At 62.8% G+C, this 17,644-nt stretch overlaps 1 protein-coding gene across 1 annotated transcript in view; it reads left to right on the top strand.

Annotated features, from left to right (window-relative positions):
* PTPRN2 (protein tyrosine phosphatase receptor type N2) overlaps positions 1-17,644 on the top strand; it is a 332,127-nt gene that overhangs the window by 69,114 nt on the left and 245,369 nt on the right. Inside the window, exon 3 of the mRNA XM_084896450.1 lies at positions 5,339-5,452. Coding sequence (XP_084752576.1) covers positions 5,339-5,452 — 114 coding nt within the window. The remainder of the gene's footprint in view (positions 1-5,338; positions 5,453-17,644) is intronic.

The following is a 17,644-nucleotide window of genomic DNA, read 5'->3' as shown; positions in this document are numbered from 1 at the left end:
TGGGTTTGGCAGAGCTCCGCGGCGCGCCTGCAGTCCTGCGTGTGGAGTCGGATGTGTGATCGCATGTCGGTCCGTGTGGACGGCGCTGTGACCTCACACGGGACCTGCCTATCACTCCCATGCCGGGTGGTGGCCACAGAAGCTCCACTTGCCACTGGAAACCAGCAGGCACACAGCTCTGTCCACGGCCCCCGCCGTTCAGGGAGAGCTGCAGGGCAGGCCATGGCCTGGGCGGGGAGGGGTGAAGGGAGCAGGCCCCGTCCTGGCTGAGGGGGGACACAGCCCCCCCTTCCCCGTCCTGGCTGAGGGGGGACTGGCCATGGGGGCTGCGTGTGGAGTGCGGTGTCAGGAGACGGTGTGGATGGGGCTGGCCCTGCTCTACATGGAGGGTCTCCAGGGCCCTGGGACCGAGAGGAAGTGAGCATCTGTGAGTGTGTCTGCCCTGTACTCACTGCTGGGAAGGAGAGGCCGGCAGGGGGTGGGGCGGGGGTGGGGTGGGAGGTGTGGTGGGGGTGGGGAGCCGCCGGAAGGAGAGGCCAGCGGGGGAGGGGGGGAGGGGGGAGCCACAAGGATGTGCTCCTGGGCCTTGGCTCTCTCTGCACAGTCTGCCACTCTTCATCACATTTTAATTTCCAGATAAATTGCTTCCATCGCCCTTCAGTTCACAGCGCCACGGGCCTCCCTGTACATAAGCAGCTGCCAGCGCTCAGGCGCCGTGCGGTGTGTGCGATGTGTGGGCGGCGTGTGGGCGGAGTGTGTGCGGTGTGTGCAGTGTGTGTGCGGTGTGTGTGCACGATGTGTGGGCGGAGTGTGTGCGGTGTGGGCAGTGTGTGTGGTGTGTGTGGTGTCTGTGGTATGTGCAGTGTGTGTGATGTGTGGGCGGTGTGTGGGCAGCGTGTGTGTAGTGTGTGTGGTGTGTGCGGTGTGTGTGGTGTGTGCGGTGTGTGTGGTGTGTGCGGTGTGGGCAGTGTGTGTGCGGTGTGTGTGCAGTGTGTGTGGTGTGTGTGGTGTCTGCGGTATGTGCAGTGTGTGTGATGTGTGGGCGGTGTGTGGGCGGAGTGTACGGTGTGTGTGCGGTGTGTGAAGTGTGTGCAGTGTGTGTGCGGTGTGTGGGCGGAGTGTGTGCGGTGTGTGTGCGGTGTGTGCGGTGTGTGTGCGGTGTGTGTGCGGTGTGTGCGGTGTGTGTGTGTGTGCGGTGTGTGTGGTGTGTGTGGTGTGTGTGTGGTGTGTGCGGTGTGTGTGCGGTGTGTGTGCGGTGTGTGCGGTGTGTGTGTGTGTGCGGTGTGTGTGGTGTGTGTGCGGTGTGTGCGGTGTGTGTGCGGTGTGTGTGTGGTGTGTGCGGTATGTGTGGTGTGTGCGGTGTGTGTGTGGTGTGTGCGGTGTGTGTGCGGTGTGTGCGGTGTGTGTGCGGTGTGTGTGTGGTGTGTGCGGTATGTGTGGTGTGTGCGGTGTGTGTGTGGTGTGTGCGGTGTGTGTGCGGTGTGTGCGGTGTGTGTGCGGTGTGTGTGTGGTGTGTGCGGTATGTGTGGTGTGTGCGGTGTGTGTGTGGTGTGGGCGGTGTGTGCGGTGTGGGCAGTGTGTGTGGTGTGTGTGGTGTCTGTGGTATGTGCAGTGTGTGTGATGTGTGGGCGGTGTGTGGGCAGCGTGTGTGTAGTGTGTGTGGTGTGTGCGGTGTGTGTGGTGTGTGTGGTGTCTGCGGTATGTGCAGTGTGTGTGATGTGTGGGCGGTGTGTGGGCGGAGTGTACGGTGTGTGTGCGGTGTGTGAAGTGTGTGCAGTGTGTGTGCGGTGTGTGGGCGGAGTGTGTGCGGTGTGTGTGGTGTGTGCGGTATGTGTGGTGTGTGCGGTGTGTGTGTGGTGTGTGCGGTGTGTGTGTGGTGTGGGCGGTGTGTGCGGTGTGTGTGCGGTGTGTGTGTGGTGTGTGTGCGGTGTGTGCGGTGTGTGTGCGGTGTGTGTGTGGTGTGTGCGGTATGTGTGGTGTGTGCGGTGTGTGTGTGGTGTGTGCGGTGTGTGTGTGGTGTGGGCGGTGTGTGCGGTGTGTGTGCGGTGTGTGTGTGGTGTGTGCGGTATGTGTGGTGTGTGCGGTGTGTGTGTGGTGTGTGCGGTGTGTGTGTGGTGTGGGCGGTGTGTGCGGTGTGGGCAGTGTGTGTGGTGTGTGTGGTGTCTGTGGTATGTGCAGTGTGTGTGATGTGTGGGCGGTGTGTGGGCAGCGTGTGTGTAGTGTGTGTGGTGTGTGCGGTGTGTGTGGTGTGTGTGGTGTCTGCGGTGTGTGAAGTGTGTGCAGTGTGTGTGCGGTGTGTGGGCGGAGTGTGTGCGGTGTGTGTGCGGTGTGTGTGGTGTGGGCGGAGTGTGTGCGGTGTGTGTGCGGTGTGTGCGGTGTGTGCGGTGTGTGTGGTGTGTGTGTGGTGTGTGCGGTGTGTGTGCGGTGTGTGTGCGGTGTGTGCGGTGTGTGTGTGTGTGCGGTGTGTGTGGTGTGTGTGTGCGGTGTGTGTGGTGTGTGCGGTGTGTGTGGTGTGTGCGGTGTGTGGGCGGTGTGTGTGGTGTGTACGGTGTGTGCGGTGTGTGTGTGGTGTGTGCGGTGTGTGGGCGGGGTGTGGGCGGAGTGTGTGTGGTGTGTGCGGTGTGTGTGTGGTGTGGGCGGGGTGTGGGCGGAGTGTGTGTGGTGTGTGTGGTGTGTGTGTGGTGTGTGCGGTGTGTGTGTGGTGTGTGTGGTGTGTGTGTGGTGTGTGCGATGTGTGGGCGGTGTGTGCGGTGTGTGTGCGGTGTGGGCGGGGTGTGGGCGGAGTGTGTGTGGTGTGTGCGGTGTGTGTGCGGTGTGTATGTGGTGTGTGTGCGGTGTGTGTGCGGTGTGTGGGCGGAGTGTGCGGTGTGTGTGGTGTGTGCGATGTGTGGGCGGTGTGTGCGGTGTGTGTGTGGTGTGTGCGGTGTGTGTGTGGTGTGGGCGGTGTGTGCGGTGTGTGTGCGGTGTGTGGGCGGTGTGTGCGGTGTGTGTGTGGTGTGTGCGGTGTGTGTGCGGTGTGTGCGGTGTGTGTGTGGTGTGTGCGGTGTGTGTGCGGTGTGTATGTGGTGTGTGTGCGGTGTGGGCGGGGTGTGGGCGGTGTGTGCGGTGTGTGTGTGGTGTGGGCGGTGTGTGCGGTGTGTGTGTGGTGTGTGTGTGGTGTGTGCGATGTGTGGGCGGTGTGTGCGGTGTGTGCGGTGTGTGTGTGGTGTGTGTGTGGTGTGTGCGATGTGTGGGCGGTGTGTGCGGTGTGTGTGTGGTGTGGGCGGGGTGTGGGCGGAGTGTGTGCGGTGTGTGCAGTGTGTGTGTGGTGTGGGCGGGGTGTGGGCGGTGTGTGTGCGGTGTGTGTGTGGTGTGTGTGCGGTGTGTGCGGTGTGTGTGCGGTGTGTGTGTGGTGTGTGCGGTATGTGTGGTGTGTGCGGTGTGTGTGTGGTGTGTGCGGTGTGTGTGTGGTGTGTGTGCGGTGTGTGTGTGGTGTGTGCGGTGTGTGTGTGGTGTGTGTGCGGTGTGTGTGCGGTGTGTGTGTGGTGTGTGCGGTGTGTGTGTGGTGTGTGCGGTATGTGTGGTGTGTGTGGTGTGTGTGCGGTGTGTGCGGTGTGTGTGCGGTGTGTGTGCGGTGTGTATGTGGTGTGTGTGCGGTGTGTGCGGTGTGTGTGCGGTGTGTGGGCGGAGTGTGCGGTATGTGTGGTGTGTGCGGTGTGTGTGTGGTGTGGGCGGTGTGGGCGGAGTGTGCGGTGTGTGTGCGGTATGTGGGAGGAGTGTGTGCGATGTGTGGGCGGTGTGTGCGGTGTGTGTGCGGTGTGTGTGGTGTGTGCGATGTGTGGGCGGTGTGTGCGGTGTGTGTGTGGTGTGGGCGGAGTGTGCGGTGTGTGTGCGGTGTGTGTGCGGTGTGTGGGAGGAGTGTGTGCGGTGTGTGCGGTGTGTGTGCGGTGTGTGGGCGGAGTGTGCGGTGTGTGTGGTGTGTGCGATGTGTGGGCGGTGTGTGCGGTGTGTGTGTGGTGTGTGCGGTGTGTGCGTGGTGTGTGCGGTGTGTGTGTGGTGTGTGTGCGGTGTGTGCGGTGTGTGCGGGCGGTGTGTGCGGTGTGTGTGCGGTGTGTGTGTGGTGTGTGTGCGGTGTGTGCGATGTGTGGGCGGTGTGTGCGGTGTGTGTGCGGTGTGTGTGCAGTGTGTGCGGTGTGTGCGGGCGGTGTGTGCGGTGTGTGGGCGGTGTTTGGGAGGAGTGTGTGCGGTGTGTGCGGTGTGTGCGAGGTGTGTGTGATGTGTGGGCGGAGTATGTGTGGTGTGTGGGCGGTGTGTGGGCGGAGTGTGTGCGGTGTGTGGGCGGTGTGTGGGCGGAGTGTGTGCGGTGTGTGGGCGGTGTGTGGGCGGAGTGTGTGCGATGTGTGCGGTGTGTTAGGTGTGTGTGTGGTGTTTGTGCGGTGTGTGCGGTGTGTGTGTGGTGTTTGTGCGGTGTGTGCGGTGTGTGCGGTGTGTGTGTGGTGTTTGTGCGGTGTGTGCGGTGTGCGCGGTGTGCGCGGTGTGCGCGGTGTGCGCGGTGTGTCTGATGTGTGTGCGATGTGTGTGCGGGGTGTGCGGTGTGTGTGGTGTGTGCGGTGTGGGCAGTGTGTGTGTGGTGTGTGTGCAGTGTGTGCAGTGTGTGTGCAGTGTCTGTGGTGTGTGCGGTGTGTGCGGTATGTGCAGTGTGTGCGGTGTGTGAAGTGTGTGCAGTGTGTGTGGTGTGTATGCGGTGTGTGTGCGGTGTGTGCGATGTGTGTGCGATGTGTGGGCTGTGTGTGGGCGGTGTGTGCGGTGTGTGGGCGGTGTGAGTGCAATGTGTGGGCGCTGTGTGGGCGGCGTGTGTGCGGTGTGTGCGGTGTGCGGTGTGTGCGGTGTGCGGTGTGTGCGGTGTGTGCGGTGTGTGTGCGGTGTGTGCGGTGTGTTTTCGGTGTGTGCGGTGTGTGCGGTGTGCGCAGTTTGTGCGGTGTGTGTGCGGTGTGTGGGCGGTGTGAGTGCAATGTGTGGGCGCTGTGTGGGCGGTGTGTGTGCGGTGTGTGCGGTGTGCAGTGTGTGCGGTGTGTGCGGTGTGTGGGCGGTGTGTGGGCGGTGTTTGGGCGGAGTGTGTGCGGTGTGTGCGGTGTGTGCGGTGTGTGCGGTGTGTGTGTTCAGTATGTTTGGTGTGTGCGGTGTGTGTGCCCACACTCACAGCCCCGGCCACGGCCCCCTGTTGGCCTCAGGTAAACCATTGCTCTCCGGTGCCCCGACACTGGCGGCCGCGGCGCTGCTCTGCAGCCCCAGCGACCATGGCTGATGCAGTTAGGGGGTAGCACCTTTCTCCTTCTGAACTCTGTCCCGCCTCTCACAGACGGAGTGTTCGGAAGGTGCCAGAAGGTTCCGGTGACAGATGTCTACCGCTATGAGGTGTCGCCTGTGGCCCAGCAGCGCCTGAGGGCCGCCCTGCGTCGGCTGTCCCGTGCAGGTAGGCAGGCGGTGGGGCGGGGAGGGGGGTCCCGGGTCACTGTACCCAGGCCCTCAGCTAAACTCTGCTTCTTGGAACTCTAGGGCCACGAGGAAGTGGGAAGGACTTGGTGGTGGGAGGAGCGGCTGGAGGGCCGGGAGGTGGGCGGGCGGCTGCTGGTGAGGCCTGGGGGGAGGGGGGGTGCTCACCAGGTGACCCCCCCCCCCCTTCCCGGAGGAAAGCAGTCCTCGGCCGGGCGTGCAAATTGTCGTCCTGGTTTTTCACAGGGGAGCCCTGTTAGCTCTCTGCTCAGATAACGTAATTTGAACATTATCATGTAGGACTACTATTTACAATTCACACATGTACATGCTTTTTAAATGGAAGCAGGAGTGGGGTCAGTCCTGCTCCTGAGGGGAAGCCCGGTCTCCTGAAGCTTTGAGCCTGGACCAGAGGCTCAGCGTGGGGGGCTCAGGCCCACCCAGCTCAGGGGGTGTGTATGGGGGGGCTCAGGCCCACCCAGCTCAGGGGGTGTGTATGGGGGGGGGCTCAGGCTGTCCCAGCTCAGGGGGTGGGTATGGGGGGCTCAGGCCCACCCAGCTCAGGGGGTGTGTATGGGGGGGCTCAGGCCCACCCAGCTCAGGGGGTGTGTATGCGGGGGCTCAGGCTGTCCCAGCTCAGGGGGTGTGTATGGGGGGGCTCAGGCTGTCCCAGCTCAGGGGGTGGGTATGGGGGGGCTCAGGCTGACCCAGCTCAGGGGGTGTGTATGGGAGGGCTCAGGCTGTCCCAGCTCAGGGGGTGGGTATGGGGGGGCTCAGGCTGACCCAGCTCAGGGGGTGTGTATGGGGGGGCTCAGGCTGTCCCAGCTCAGGGGGTGGGTATGGGGGGGCTCAGGCTGACCCAGCTCAGGGGGTGTGTATGGGGGGGCTCAGGCCCACCCAGCTCAGGGGGTGTGTATGGGGGGGCTCAGGCCCACCCAGCTCAGGGGGTGTGTATGCGGGGGCTCAGGCAGACCCAGCTCAGGGGGTGTGTATGGGGGGGCTCAGGCTGAGCCAGCTCTGGGCGTGTGTATGGGGGGGGGCTCAGGCTGTCCCAGCTCAGGGGGTGTGTATGGGGGGGCTCAGGCTGACCCCGCTCAGAGGGTGTGTATGGGGGGGCTCAGGCTGACCCCGCTCAGGGGGTGTGTATGGGGGGGCTCAGGCTGACCCAGCTCAGGGGGTGTGTATGGGGGGCGGCTCAGGCAGACCCAGCTCAGGGGGTGTGTATGGGGGGGCTCAGGCTGACCCCACTCAGGGGGTGTGTATGGGGGGGCTCAGGCTGACCCAGCTCAGGGGGTGTGTATGGGGGGTGGCTCAGGCTGACCCCGCTCAGGGGGTGTGTATGGGGGGGCTCAGGCTGACCCAGCTCAGCGTGAGGGGAGCGATGGGGAAGCCTTGTGGGGTGGTCAGGCCTGGAGTGAGGCCTCCATGCCACTGTGGGTCCCGGGCTCCCGCGGGTGCTCAGTGAGCTCTGGGCTGACCCAGCTGGTGGGTGTTAGGCCACTGGTCCTCTGGTGTGTGTCACCCCTCCTTCTGCAGCCGTGTGCAAGGACTCATGGTCTGGTTGTGCCCACATGTGGGACAGGGCCCAGGTCACCTGCGTGCGCATGAAGGCGGGTGGTTTGGGTGTTTAGATTCTGCACTGCTGCTCCTGATCTGCCTGGGGCAGTCCTTACTGTGAGCGCCCGGTGTGCCGCCCTCAGAGCCTGCTGGCACTGCCCCCCTCCGCAGGCACATGCACACACAAACAAGCACACGTGGACTCACAGATGCACACACATGTACAAACACACAGGTCAGCACAGATATGTGCACACAGATGCACACAGTAACACCAACACACACACCCATGTGCACATATACACAAAATATTCACATGCATATATATACAGTAGCACACATCCATGTGAACACATGTACAACAACACAGGCACCAGTGTGCACACAGGACCGCATGTGCACACCCACATCCATCTATGTGAAATGCACACAGGTGCACACACGCATTACCACAAGTACACCAGTGTGCACACACTCCACACACCTACGACATACTCGCACACACGTGCACACATGTACAAACACACACGGGTGCGCCCCCTCACCTGACACTTTCCCACATGCTGTGAGCGAACCCCTCCCGGTGCTGCCCGCTGTCTGCCGCGCCACCTCCCGCGTCTCCGTGCCTCTGGGGCCTGAGGCTCAGGCTGGAGGGCACCCGCTGGAGGGCTGGGCGTCTGCCCCCGGAGCGCGGCTGGCAGGGCGCGGGGGCGGGGAAGGGAGCGTTTCCAGAGCCCTGTGGTCACTGCACGTGGCCACGGTGTTCGCCCGCTGTGGCTGCGTCCTGTGTGTCCTGGCCCGGCGTGGGCACCTCTCCAGACGGAGCTGCTTCCTCTGAGTCTGCCCGACAGGCAATGCGCTCAGGACGGCCGACGGCTCCACGGAGGCTTCGCTTCATGGGGCACTGCTCCTCACAATTAAATTTTAAACACACATTCCCTCTTCCGACAAGCCGTGACGTAAGTGTCGCGCGCTGGCACGCCACTTACTTTCCTGGAAACAGTGCGGATTTACTTCCCAGCGGGAATCTCCTGACACATTGAGCTGTGCGTCCAAAGCCAGAAAGCAAAGCCGAGGAAGGGAGCGCGAGCCGTTCCTTAAAGAGACCAGAGGGTCCAAGGGCAGGAGCAGGACAGGAAGCCAGTGTCGCCAGGAGGTCGTGGAGCTGGGCAGGGCTGGCCCCCAACCCCGCTGCTCTGCCTGAGCTTCTGCGGCTGCGGGTCAGTGAGGTGGCCTGGCTTCTGGATCTCCCTCCGTGGGTGGCTTCTGGCCCTTCCCACCTGCCCCTTCCCTTCCACCTGCCCCTCCCTTCAACCTGCCCCCTCCCTATCACCTGCCCCTTCCCACCTGCCCCTTCCCACCTGCCCCTTCCTATCTATCCCTTCCCACCTGCCCCTTCCCATCTATCCCTTCCCACCTGCCCCTTCCCACCTGCCCCTTCCTATCTATTCCTTCCCACCTGCCCCTTCCCACCTGCCCCTTCCCACCTGACCCTTCCCACCTGCCCCTTCCCTTCCCACCTGCCCCTTCCCACCTATCCCTTCCCACCTGCCCCTTCCCTTCCCACCTGCCCCTTCCTACCTGCCCCTCCCCTTCCCACCTGCCCCTTTGCACTTGTCTTCTGTTGCACCTTGGAAATCAGGGTCCTTCCTCATTGCTGAGGTCTGGCTCAGCTCACCCGCCCCAACTCCCGGGGGGTGAGTGCTGTGGGGTGGGGTGCGGGATGTGCCCACGGTAGTCAGTGCAGTCAAAAGCCGCTATTCAGGTGGACAGTCACACATGTTGGGGACGTGGCGGAGGGACCGCTAAGGGCAGGAAGTGGAAGGTCCTGAAGGGGCCGTGAGTGGCAGCCAGATTGTGGTCTGCTGTTTCCAGTACCCACCCTCCCCCCTGCTCCAGGGCACTTCAGCTTCTCCACGTCTGGGGCGTTGCTTGGAAAGGAGGTGCTGTTAACACCACCGGCTCCATGCTGTCACCACAGAATGTATGAGACCAGAGAAATGTGTGGGGAAAGGGGGCCGGAGGCAACACCACAGACCATGGTCCCCCTTCCCCAGATAACACCCCACCCCAGGCTTTAACCAGCCTATTTTCTGTGTCCACAGGTAATGCATGTAAGCATATAAGTTCTTTGGTTAATCTCTTCCTGCCCTCTCTCGTATGTGTGTGTGTGTGTGTGTGTGTGTGCGCGCGTGCACGCATATATATATGCCCAGTGGCCAGAATGACTGAATGACCAGAATGACCAGAACAACTGGTTGCTATGTTGTGCACCGCAACAGCCTACTGGCCTGATTGGGGCCCCAATCAGCTGTGGCATCTCCTACCTGCTGGTCCTGCCCCTGATTATCCCCCCAATCGGGGGCAGGGCTGGCCAGCCAACACCCTGTGGTCCCCCTGGCCAGCCCCTCCCTCGATTGCTCCCCCATGAGTGGCAGGGCTGGCCAATCTCCCACTTCCTCTTGCCCTGCTGGCCCAACCCAATCAGCCCCCATTGGGGCAGCTGGCTGGACCCCACCCATGCATGAATTCGAGAACCAGGCCTCTAGCTATCAAATAAAAGCCTTCGGATGTGGTGTGGACCAATAATTATAGGTTGGTTTCTGCATATCTCACTTCAGCATTGACGCGCCTCTTCCACTCTCATGGCCCTCCTCCGGCACTAAGCATGCTTGCGGTTTTGTTGGGTCCTGGGTGTCAGCTGGAACTATGAGTAAATGGCAAAGCTGTATGGAGCCCCTTTATTGGAAGTCAGAAGTTGAATTAAAGTGTGAGGACACGGTGCCAAAGAGGCGCCCAAAGAATGGTCTCAGGCCAGAAGCATCAGCCAGGCCCAGCGGTCCCGGCACAGCCCAGCGGCTGTCTGCTCTCAGGCGCCGTTCTCCGCAGACTGTTTCACTAACTCGGTGAATCCCAGGTTTCGGAGGACAACAAGCAGATAGAGATCAGCTTTAGTACAACATTAGAAGCCAACCGAAGTCTGGTTTATTCACCAAGCAAACGGGGAAGGCACTCCTAGACCTTAGTGAGAAAAACAAAATAAGCTAAACAAACACGTGGCGACGGGTGAGCCTCACTTCCTCTCAGTCCTCACGGGCCTGGTCCCAGCCTTCCAGCGCGAAGGTGCCCGGTCGGGAAGAAAGCAGAGTGCCGCGGGGCCCAGGAAGAGCGGCCACGGTGAGCGCGGTGAGCGCACTGGAACCACAGAACGGACGCCACGTGTGGAAGCCGGTCAGGCATCGCCAGTGGAACAGGCGGAGACGCCCCCTGCCAGGAAGCGCCCGTCTTGGAGATGCTTCCTGCTCCTCCCCCAGGCTGAGCTCCCAGGTGTCATCATGCTCCCAGGTGACACGGGGTGCGGGCTGGCCATCAGCCCCGGGAGGGGGGAGCACAGACCTCCCACGGGTGGGTGGGCTTGGCTGACCCATCCATAGGCCAGGTCCTCCCAGCCCACTTACTTACTCCTGCCCAATCCCACCGCTTGCCCACCGTGCGTGCCCACCTCCTCACGCCCAGCACTCCCTCTGCCTTCGGCCGCTTGAGGGCCCGCCTGGATTGAGAGGCAGGAAGGCCCATTGGAGAAAGTGAAAGCCCACGGCCCCTCCCACTCGCCCGGTTCCCGCCCAGGCGGTGTGGGCTGGCCTCACACCGGCCACGCTGTGTCCTCACAGTGCGGGCCTGACACCCGCTCCCTCCGCGGTCTTCACCCCACTCCGGGGCCTGCCTCCTCTAATTTAACGAAGCATGAAAGTCTGCAGGAACACGTCCAGGGTCCACGCAGGGAACATGTAAACATCGATAACCGGGTCCTCCAAAGGGAGAGGCTGTGCTTCTCCTCTGGCCAGCTGGTGCTGGGTCCGAGAATGCGGGATGAGGGCACCCTGCTGCCTGAGCATCAGGGCCTGTGTCTCCTCCTGTCACCCCTCACCCGTCTCCAGCAGCTCCTTTTATCTAGTTTCCCAACCCCTGCCTTTCTCTCTCATAATGAGGGGCTTCACAGACCCAGCTCCCCCTCCTTTCAAATCAGAGGCCCTGGAGAGGCCCAATTAAGTGCATAAAGACAGTCTGTGTGGGAACACTGGAGACATTAGTACCCAGCTGCCTTCCAGGGGGTCCTGAGGCTGGGAGGCACCTGCAGCGCCCCTCAGCTCCCCCTCAGCTCCCCTCAGCTCCCCCTCAGCTCCCCTCAGCTCCCCTCAGCTCCCCTCAGCTCCCCCTCAGCTCCCCTCAGCTCCCCTCAGCTCCCCTCAGCTCCCCTCAGCTCCCCTTAGCTCCCCCTCAGCTCCCCTCAGCTCCCCTCAGCTCCCCTCAGCTCCCCTCAGCTCCCCCTCAGTGGTGTGGGAGGAGCAGTGGGGGAGGAGCTGGAGGAGCGGGAAGAGCGGTGCGCCTTGAGGATGTGTGTGCGTGTGGGCACCGTGGAGGCAAGCCCAAGACCCGAGCCGCAGAGACCAGCAGGCAGGGCAGTTGTGTCTGTGCGTGGCCCAGCCTGGGGCAGCGCCGCCCTGGGGGCCCAGGCACCCTCTGTGGCCGTGACCTGGCTGAGATCCTGCCTCTCGCCCAGCGGGCACCTGTCTCACCCTCTGCCCTGGCCCCGCTCTGAGGACTGCCTGCTCCGGCAGCCACCTGATGCCCCCGCGCTTGGTGCCGGGGCGGGGTTCACGGTAAGGTACGTGGTGAGGAGCCTGGGGGCCGCTCCTGCTGGGTGTTAGGGCAGTTCTGGACGCTGGGCGCAATTTGGTCTTTCTGGGTGGAAATCGCCAGTGTCCCTGCAGCCCCCCTTCAGGCAGGATGGCTCTGGGGGGAGGGCAGGGCGCCCTCCACACAGTGACCGAGGATGCAGAGGTGAAGTACCCGTCTAACCAACCAAGAAGGAAAGGGGTGGGAGCGGCTCCTGGGACAGCCCGCAGCCGGGACCCTTCCTGGAGGGAAGAGGGCAGCAGGGACCATGTTCCGGGTGACACACGCCACGTGCCTTCCTGTGCCCGTGCTGGCCCCCGTGCTGGCTCCCAGGGGTGGGGGCTCTCATGCTCTCAGCCCTGGTGCCAGGGGCCAGCTCTGCCTTAAAGGGGCAAAGAATGAGTTAAGGGGTTGGGGAAGTGCCAGTGCCTAGAGGCATGCAGAGGACTAAGGAATTGGTACAGGTGCGATGGCCACAACACGGTGAGGGCACGTGCTGATGGGGAGCTGCAGCCAGGGTGGGAGGTGGCAGTCCGAGCTCAGGGCCAGCTCCTATCTCCCCAAATCAGCCAGTGTCCCTGGGCAGACGGCAGAGGGCAGAGGGCAGAGGGCAGAGGGCAGATGGCAGACGGCAGAGGGCAGAGGGCCAGGAGCGGGAAGAGGTGTCCATTCAGGTTAGTGCTTTTGCAAAATGACAACTCTCCTACCCACTCTGACTATTCCCTGATCTGGAGTCCTGGGAGGTTTTCTCGGGCAGTGTTAAGAGTCATCCGGCTGGTGTGCCTCCGTGCCTGAGCGCCACCCCATGAACCAGGAAGTCCCGGTCCTATCCCGGCCGGCTGCCCAGTGTCCGAAGCCCCTCTGCCGAGTCCCTGTAGCCCGAGGGGCCTTCCTGTGTGAGGAGACCCCTGCCCTGTGCGTGGGGCAGCCTCAGCCCAGAATCTGTGACCACCGGGAGCCCGTGACCACCGGGAGCCCGTGACCACCGGGAGCCCGTGACCACCCGGAACCCGTGACCGCCCGGAACCCGTGACCGCCAGGAGCCCGTGACCGCCCAGAACCCGTGACCACCCGGAGCCCTTGACCACCGGGAGCCCGTGACCGCCGGGAGCCCGTGACCGCCGGGAGCCCGTGACCACCCGGAGCCCGTGACCACCCGGAGCCCGTGACCACCGGGAGCCCGTGACCACCCGGAGCCCGTGACCGCTGGGAGCCCGTGACCACCGGGAGCCCGTGACCACCCGGAGCCCGTGACCACCCGGAGCCCGTGACCACCCGGAGCCCGTGACCGTTGGGAGCCCGTGACCACCCGGAGCCCGTGACCGCTGGGAGCCCAGGCCGGGAAGCTGCCCCAACAGACCTGCCGGGGGTGGGGCAGGCGGGAGGTGAGCTCTCCGCACTGGCTCCTCGGGTCTGTCCCTCTGCACAGTGAGCGGGTTTGGGACACACGTGCCCTCAAAGGGAAGGGCTGTGAGAGGGACTCGGAGGCTGCCCGTCCCCCAGGGCGCAGGGCAGCGGCAGAGGCCGCCCACCCCGGCCGGAGCTGGCAGGACACCTCGCGGTGCCTCCCCGCGGAGGGCGCCCCTGCTCCCAAAGTCGGAGCTGGTGCGTGGCGGGAGCCAGGAGCCGCTCCTCGTCAGGACGGGAGGGGGAAGCGCGTCTGCCGTGCGGCTCCGTGTGCAGGGAAGCCCGGTCCTCCGCCTGCAAGCGGGGTCACTTTGTGCCGCGGGTGCCTGCCGCGGGGTTCCAGCCTGATGCCGCCTCAGACCGCGGCGTCCCTGGTGCTGCTGGCTTTATTCCAACAGACTGGCCTGGGGAAAGCCGCTTCCTTAACTGTGATGGATGGGTGCGCGCGCGGCTAGCCATTTCCTGCAAATTATTTATAAGGCAAAGTTTTATGTGTGAAATCTTATTTCCCCACGGAATTATTGAAACATTCGGAGCGGTGTGCTGAGAAGGCACTGATATGGAACGCTTTGTCAAGCAGCCATGGCACCAACGGCTCAGGAGCCCGGGTGGATCATTGGCTTTGCTTCGCTGGCTGCGCCGATGGCTGATGTGCATTGCCAAGCCCCATGGATGGGCAAACAGCACGTCATCTGCTAGGCACATGGGTGTTTAGATACTCATGTGTAGGCTAGAATCCCCTACCCATGTGTGCACACACAGATGCACACACATGCACATGTGCACAGTTACACATGCACACACATTCACAGACGCACACGCATGAGTGCACACACATGCACAGGTGCACCGGTGCACAATGCACACTCACACAGGCACACAGAGGCACACACAGTTGCCCGTGCGCTCACATACGCACACACAGACACAGAGATGCACACACAGGTGTACACACACACACACACACACCACACACAGTGGCACACAGATGTACACACATGCACACGCATGCCCGCCCTCACACACACGCAGAGGCACACAGTTGCACCTGTCCTTGGCCAAGGTTGAGGGATGCATCCTGAGGAGCTGGGGTGCACAGGGAAGGAGTGACCCTCCTCAGAGGGTCAGCCCCTCTCACCAGCCCGTGCTGAAGGGGAAGTGCCATGTGCCCTGTCATTTCCAAGGAGATGCGAACTCACTTCTCCAGCTTTGTCCTCTTGCCGACAGTCTCAGGTGGGGGACAGAAGCTCTCAGGCCCCTCCTGCAGCCCCACCCTGCTCCGTAGCCATGGGGGCCGGAGGAGCCGAGGTGGACTGGGCCCTCCCCACGCCTCCTTCGCCTGCTCGCCCAGCATGTGAGCGGCCGCGTGTTCCTCAGGCGGACGTCCGCTAGCTGTGCTTCCACGGAGTCAGGCCCTGCTCTGACTCGATAGAATTGCCCAGTGTTGAGGGGGTGCCTGGAGGCCCCCCGGGGCTCCTGTCTTGCAGGGGCTCCTGTCTCGCAGGGTTTCCTCACGAGACCACGAGGTTGGGACACTCACAGGGCGTGCCGCACTGCATCTGCCTGGTGCCTGTATGGGAGACCTCCATGCGTGGCTTCTGCTCCAGCTGTCCTGCGAAACCAGGTCTCAGGATGTGTCCCCAAAGCTTAGCAAGACGAACAGCCAGCGGGCCACACAGAGGCAAACCAAAGTCAGGACCATCGCTGACAGTGAGCAAAGCCGGCAGCTGGCTGCGGTTCTGAGAATCTATGAGAACCCATGCTCGGGGCCGGCTCCCAGGCCTCTGCCTCCTCTGTCAGAGGAAGGCTGCAGAGAGAGAAGCCAGGGACGGAATCCTCACCGTCTCTAGGAGCCCCGTGGCGGCTGGGACGGAGCCGGGGGCGTCCTGGAGATGAAGATCCCACGGAAGTCACTCCTCATCCTCCTGGAAACAGGGAACCGGGAGTCGAGCTGCCGCTGGGTGGGGGGTGTCCCTGGGTGCAGACGGGCGTGGAGGGCGGAGGGACGTGGGTCGGCAGTGCGACATTTCTGCAGCAACAAATGGAAATTTAATCCGACGCTAACAGCAGGCGGGATCGGGGATGGACACCCGTGCGGAGTCGGGACAGTGGGCACATGGCTGAATCTCTGGTCCTGCCACGGAGAACAGCGAGTGCGGGATGATGGTGTTTCCGAGGCCGCGGGTGCTGAGGCCCGGCCCGGGCACGCTGCGAGGGAGGCTGCTCTGCGCCAGGCTGGGTCAGAGCCCTGGTGCTCTGTCCTTGGGAAGGGGCGGCCCGGGGCAGGCGCTCTGATGCAGGCGGCAGTAGCGCAGGGTCCCTGGCGGTGAGGCCAAGGGCAGGCGCTGCTGACCAGGTGGACCAGCCGGGCTCCGGCTCTGTGGCAGCACCGTCTGCTGTGTGCCAAGCCCCACGTGAGGGCGGGCGGCGGGGGGCCGGGCGGGCGGCGGGATGTGCAAGGGCGGCCTTGCAGAAGGGAGGCAGGCCTGAGAGCACCCGCCACGAGCAGCCCTCCCACCCCCGTGGCTGCAGCAGCACCTGATGGAGGCGGGCTGCGGGGTCCTCGGGCCTTCGTGACCTGGGCACTTGGCTTTGGGTGGAGGAGGTCAGCCTGGGGCTGAGTGAGCTGGCGGTGGTGGTCAGCGGGTCGCCTGCTGCTCACTGTCCAGTGTGTCCCTCAGGCCGCCTTGTGTGAGGGTCTGAGAGTTCCACTCGGTGCTTAAACCTCTGCTTGGAGAGCAATGGGTGCCGCCCGTGGTTCGTCGCTGGCCTTCTAGCCACCAAGGCCAGGCTGCCGTGTGGCACCGCCCTCCTTGGAGTGGTGTCACAGGAGTGCCATGTGGTACTTCCTACTTTGGCGATGTGGTCTGCTGTGCCCACGCAGACAGCCCAGCCCATCCTTGCTGGGACAGAGTGCCCTGTCCCCTTTGCCCTCCTGCACCCGAGGCCACAGAGCAGCAGGGCCCCGGAGCCTCTGGGAGGAGGGAACGGAGCCTCCGGCCACCAGCCAGCTCACCCCCTGCACAGGAGGAGGCCACCATGGACCCTCGAGCCCGTGTGCCATCGGCAGGCCGCGACTGTGAACTTGAAGCAGGAGGTGCAGCAACCGCCTGCCGCCGACACAGGACAGCACGGAGTGGACTTCGGGGCTGGTCACCAGCAGTAGGTAGGGGAGCACCGTAGAGAAGTAGGGACGTGCGCGTCCTGGGCAGACACGCTCTTTGCTGCTCAGTCGGGCAGATCTGTCATGTGGGTTCTCACTTAAGATAGCGGTGCTGGGTGTTGGGGCCCTCGCCTCTCCCGGGGAGGGGGGTCATGTTTCCGGGGATGCTGTCAGGGCAGTTAGCACGACCGTCAGAACCGCCCCCGGTGACTGCACGTCGCCATCCTCAGGAGTCGCCTATAGCTTCTTTTTGCGTTTGGAAGCTCCATGCCGAGAAACACGTTTTTGTGGTCATGCCATTGACCCAAAGTTACTTCTTAGGCACGTGCGTGTGCGTGTTAACGCCACTTCCTGTCAGTCAGCGTGTCTCCACGTGGGGCCACACAGCAGTCTGTCCTCAGTGGAAGCCATCCAGCGTGTTGGACGTAGGAGCAGATACTCAACATTTGTGCCCAGACAGCAGACCTGGGGACCCCGTTCACAGCTGGATGTAGTGTCACCAGCATGGCATTTGAACGGGCATGTGGCAGAGCTGGCTTAGTGAAGAGCAACTTCCGTGGTGTGTGCCCCCTGTTTGTGATGGGCTCCTGGGGCTGCAGCAATATGAGGGAGGCTGAAGCCTGTGTTCCAGGCAGGACCCGGGTAGGCGGACTTGGGGGAGAGCTATCCAAGTGAGCAGAGCCAGAGATGGTGATAGAGACGGTGATGGTGACAGTGACGGTGATGGTGACGATGATGGTGACAGTGACAGTGATGGTGATGGAGATGGTGATGGAGATGGTGATGGTGATGGTGATGGTGATGGTGATGGTGATGGAGATGGTGACGGTGATGGTGATGCTGATGGTTACAGTGAAAGTGATGGAGACGGTGATGGTGATGGAGATGGAGATGGTGATGCTGATGGTTACAGTGAAGGTGATGGAGACGGTGATGGTGATGGAGATGGAGATGGTGATGGTGATGGTGATGGTGATGGAGACGGAGACAGTGATGGTGACGGTGATGGAGACAGTGATGGTGATGGTGACGGTGATGGTGACAGAGACGGTGACTGAGATGGTGACGGTGAAGGTGACAGTGATGGAGATGGTGATGGAGATGGTGATGGAGACGGGCCACTTTGGAAATAGGGCTCCAGTGACACTGGGCTTTGTTTGGTTCTTATAAGAGCCACACCTGTGGCCGGAACCACTGGGACCTGCTGTGAATGGGAATATGGTGGTTTTCGCTCAGGGGATCACTTTCTTTCCAGGGAGCGACCTAAAGGAATCTGTGGTCTCACCGTCCTGAGGAAGGAATGGGTTTTCAACTAGCCACTGACCCACTCACCAGCAGCTGCATTTTAGGCCACACCCATCGGTTCTT

The sequence above is a fragment of the Pipistrellus hanaki genome (assembly GCF_964339955.1).
Source record: "Pipistrellus hanaki genome assembly, chromosome: 10".
Lineage (NCBI taxonomy): Eukaryota > Metazoa > Chordata > Mammalia > Chiroptera > Vespertilionidae > Pipistrellus > Pipistrellus hanaki.
The sequence above is the reverse complement of the archived record's forward strand: the minus strand, read 5'-3'. Positions and strand labels throughout refer to the sequence as shown.